Below are 4,332 nucleotides of genomic sequence, written 5' to 3' on the forward strand. Positions count from 1 at the left end.
CATCCAACCCCAAGAAGGGCTGAGCCCTCCTGCCTGGCCGACCCTGGACCAAGCCAGGATTGGAGGCTTGACCCCGCCTTTGAGTAGGGCAGCAGGGGACCCGCTGCTCCCCGTGGGCATGGCGGCTGGGCCCCTACCTTGAGCCGCGTGCCCTTCGCTCCTGTGGAGTCAGCCCGCTCGCTCCCAGCCAAGTCCACCAGGCTGATTTTGCTCACCTGAAAAGGCAAATGTGTCAACTGCAGAAGATGCCATGAGGCTGCTATGGGGCACCCTTCCTCTCTGGGCACCACCCAAAGGGCCCACCCGCGGAGCCACGGCCAAGCCCCACCCTGGGGGTCTAAAAGTCTGTGGCCCTGCGTTCCCTCTGCACCTCTGTTCGCAGCTCTTCTGACACACCTGAGGTTTGAGGCCACCTCACCTCACAGGCTGCGGGCCCCCCACCCCTGAGCACCAGGGTTGCGGCCACACTGTTTTCTGCACACTCGATGCTCTTCACATGTTTGTGCGTAGACTCCCCCCAGCACCCATGAGGTGGGTCCCTCACTAGCACCCATTTCCACAGACAGGAACTTTGCCTGTGCTGGGGTTTAAACCCGGTTCCAGTGCCCCAGCCACTGCTTGAATGCCTCGTGCCGGGGCAGGGGGCCCCAGTACACTTCCCTGGCCCAGGGCAGGTGGCACCTGCATTCAGAGGAGGCCAAGGCACTCTTGAACATGGCTGCTGAGGGCAACTCGCCCAGATGTCAACAGGCCTAGACGTCAGTGGGACCCTCTCGGTACCCTGAAATCACGCTGACCCGTCCCTGCCCTCCAGGCCCCATTGGGCTGTCATGAGCCTCCAGGAGGGTAGTGCCTGGCCAAGGTGACCCCAGCACCACCAGGTCTAAGTGGCACTATCTTCCCTGACCCTCTGTGGATCCAGGGGTGCTGCCTGAGAGAGCTGGCCCTCCAGGAGGTGGCTGAGGTGCCATGGGAGAAGGCCTGGACGTGGGGGTGGGGGAGAGGCACAGTCAGAGGGAACCCGGTGCTGTAGGGCACAGCTACTGGTGGACGTGAACAGGCTTGGCACCGGCCCTGCTGCCCCTTTCCGGAGCCCACAGATGCGTGTCGGGATAGAGGTCTCAGAAGAGGACCCCCCCCTCCCCGCCCGGGTCCACGGAGCATGCCAAGGCACGTGGGAAAGGCATCTGGGGCTGTGGGCAGTGGGGCAGGGTGGTGCCTGCTCAGCACAGCCTCTCCTTTGTGCTCGAAGATGCCAGTGCCCACGGTCACCTCTGTGGCAGGCACTCACTCAAGCTGAGACCTCCTGGCCTCCACTGCTGCCTCCGCGAGTCGCCCAGGCATCCTGGGCCTGTGGGGCTGTGCTGGGGTGCAGCTCTGGGGACATCTCAGCCCCCAGTCTCCACCAAAACCATCTGGTAGGAGAGTCCATGGCCCCTCCACCCCAAGTCCCTTCCACACCCAGGTGGCATCAAACGCCCAGATGAGGCGGCCTCCAGGTCTGGCCAACCTCTCACCAAGGGGTGGAAGTGCCTGGTACCCAGTGTGAGATCGCTGCCCATGCCTCCCTGCCTCATGTCACCAGCACCAAGGCCATGCTCACTTTCTCTGTGGTGATGTCAGTCTCCGCATCGTGGCGCTTCTGAGTGAAGATGATGTTGAAGACGGCGTGGGAGCGGCTGCTGGTCTCATTCATGTTCGTGGCGGCCACAGTCCTGAGGGAACAGAAGCCACTTGTGGTTACCCGCCCTCCTGTGGTTGGGCATTCGGGTCACCGGTGGTGCCAGTCTCCTGGGCCAGGTCAGGGGGTGTCAGCTCCCCTGGGTTCTCAGGGCTGCCCCGCTGGTGCCCATGCCTCTTGTCAGAGCAACAGGGCCCACACACCCCTGTCTACCATGTCCATCATGGGACCCTCACCCCCCAGCTCCAGCCTGGCACCAGGGGTGCAGTGACTGGGGGTATATCTCTACTTCCAGGCACTCAGCAAAGCCAGGTATTGCTCGCTCTATAAGCTGGGCAGGAGCCCTCACGGCTGTGATGTAGGAAGCCCCAAAGCCACCGACAGGCAGAGACCTCAGGGAAGTGTCCCCCGATAGGGTCCCTGTCTGACAGCCCACAGCACGAGGGGCCTCATCAGAACAGCGCCCCCACAGGACCACAAATGAGGGGTGGCGGTGACCCACAAAGGGAACCCTAACCCTCCAGGAGTCCCTGGGTGATAAAGAGGGGGACTGTTGTCATGACAACCAGGCAGTGAAACCCAGGAAGATGGGCTACTTATGGCCGGCAGTGCCTACAGCTGACACTTCCCCATGAGCTCCTGCCCAGAGCCCTATCCACTGGCCCCATTTACCCTCAGAGCAGGTGGGCCAGACCTCAGGCTCCTGGTCACTGGGCCCAGCAGACCAGCTGCCTGTAGGGATGACCACCAGGGGCAGCAGCCACAGATGGCGCTGGCACCTCCTCCTGGGGGTGGGCAGCCCACCTGTAGGTAACAGTGTCCCCCTGTGCAGGGAGCTACAGGCCCCCAAGGCCCATACCTCCTCAGGGAAGACGACAGGTGCCCCAGGAACCAGCCTTCCTCACAGACTGGACGCTGCGGGCACAGTGGGGGTTAGAGGGCAGAGAGGGTGGGTGAGTCACCCACACACCTGGCCTTGTTCCCTGAGTCCATGAGGTCCTGGATATCATTGTAGGAGGTGACGGCCAGCTTGGAGAGGTCCTCCACGTACGGCCCCAGCAGCGGGTGCTCCCTCACACGCAGGTTGCCCTTGTTCTTGGGGTTCAGGAGGTCGCGGACACGCTCACAGTAGATCTCCATGTAGCTGACCTGCAGGGCAGAGACACTTGTGTGGGGGCCACCATCAGAAACCCCAAAGATAGGTGTGGGGACAGTTATCAGAAATACTCGAGATGGGAGGTGGGGCTGTTGTCAGGGACTTCTGAGGAGGGGGTATTAGGAGATGTGGGGGTCACTACCCAAGACCCCTGAGGAGGGAGTGCAAGGGCCACCGTTAGAGACTCTTGGGGTAGGGAGTGTGGGTACCGCCCACTGGGTAGGGGGAGGTGTGCAAAGGAATCCAAGCTCCTGTGTGAGTGTGTGCATCGGGGGTGTCAGCGGCTCACTGCACACCAGCAGAGCAGAGGACTGCCCCTCGCTCCCCTGCGCCCTGCGCCCTGCACATCTGTGCCATGAGTGGGTGTGGTGGCATGGTTGCCACATGTGCAAGCGAGTGACAAGTGAAGGGCACAAACCAGTGATGGGGTCTCACTACACACCAGAAAAGCATCGCTATCCATTCCTAGAACCCCCGTCATGTCTGGAGGACCAGATGCTGGGCGGGGACCCCTACCTCCACCGAGTAGGACATGTTGTCATTGGTCGTGTCATTGATGCGGGAGAACAGGTCCTCGCAAAGCTGTAGAGACCCAAGACACAGTCAGATGATGAAGGCCCTGCCCTCAGGGTGCTATGGGTTGCCTGCGCCCAGGCTAGCCGTTGTTCTCCTGGCCCCTCTCACACCCTCACAGTTCATCTTGAAGGCACTGAGAAGGCCTGCAGGCAAATGAGCTGCTGTCTTCTGCTTAACTCAGTGGTCCCCTCATTGACATCTGACCTTTTCTCACATATCATCTGCTCACACTGTCCTGCTCCTCCAGCTGTCCTTGTCTCCATGGTGTAGGAGGTCTGCCATGTTATAGACCACCCAGTGTTCTCTGCTGCCCTGACCAGGCCAAGCACTGAGCAGCTCAGACCCAGAAGCCCACCCGAGGGCTGGGCCGGGGTGGGTCACAGCAGTATCTGAGGCATCTGCATTTCAGCCTTCAGTTAACCTGGGCACTTCTCCCTGCCCAGACCACCAGTCCTCACAGCCCCTAGGGGAGGGTCACTTCCACCAGCGGGTCTCCCAGCTGCCCCTGCTGCTCTGTGTGTCCCTGCCATCACTGGGTCCTGCCACCCATCACCTGTGCCCTCCCTGCCCCACATGCCTGCGGGATGATGCCCTGTTGGTCCTTCTCCTGCTTGCCCATCATGGTGTAGGACTTGCCGGCCCCCGTCTGGCCGTAGGCGAAGATGCAGACGTTGTAGCCCTCAAAGGCGTGCTGCAGCATCTCCTCGCCGATGTCCTGGTACACCTGCTTCTGCGACGCATAGTTGATGTCCTCGGGCTGCAGGACAAGAGGGGCCGCAGCTGCAGGAGTCAGGGGCGCTGAGGGCTCAGCCCACTACGTTCCCCGAGGGCCCACATCATGTCCCGGGAACCTCCAGGTCAGGAAGAAATGTACCGTATTTGCCGGCGTATAAGACGACTGGGCGTATAAGACGACCCC

The 4,332-nt window shown here is 61.6% G+C and overlaps 1 protein-coding gene across 6 annotated transcripts in view; it reads right to left on the reverse strand.

Moving 5' to 3' along the window:
* KIF1A (kinesin family member 1A) overlaps nt 1–4,332 on the reverse strand; it is a 74,525-nt gene that overhangs the window by 47,670 nt on the left and 22,523 nt on the right. For all 6 annotated transcript variants that reach the window (XM_015561939.1, XM_015561934.1, XM_015561936.1 and 3 more), the window contains exons 4-8: nt 3,991–4,170; nt 3,354–3,419; nt 2,652–2,830; nt 1,604–1,715; nt 138–215 (exon numbers count right to left, since the gene is read on the reverse strand). In XM_015561939.1, coding sequence (XP_015417425.1) covers nt 138–215; nt 1,604–1,715; nt 2,652–2,830; nt 3,354–3,419; nt 3,991–4,170 — 615 coding nt within the window. The remainder of the gene's footprint in view (nt 1–137; nt 216–1,603; nt 1,716–2,651; nt 2,831–3,353; nt 3,420–3,990; nt 4,171–4,332) is intronic.

Source organism: Myotis davidii, unplaced genomic scaffold (genome assembly GCF_000327345.1).
Source record: "Myotis davidii unplaced genomic scaffold, ASM32734v1 scaffold370, whole genome shotgun sequence".
Taxonomy (NCBI): domain Eukaryota; kingdom Metazoa; phylum Chordata; class Mammalia; order Chiroptera; family Vespertilionidae; genus Myotis; species Myotis davidii.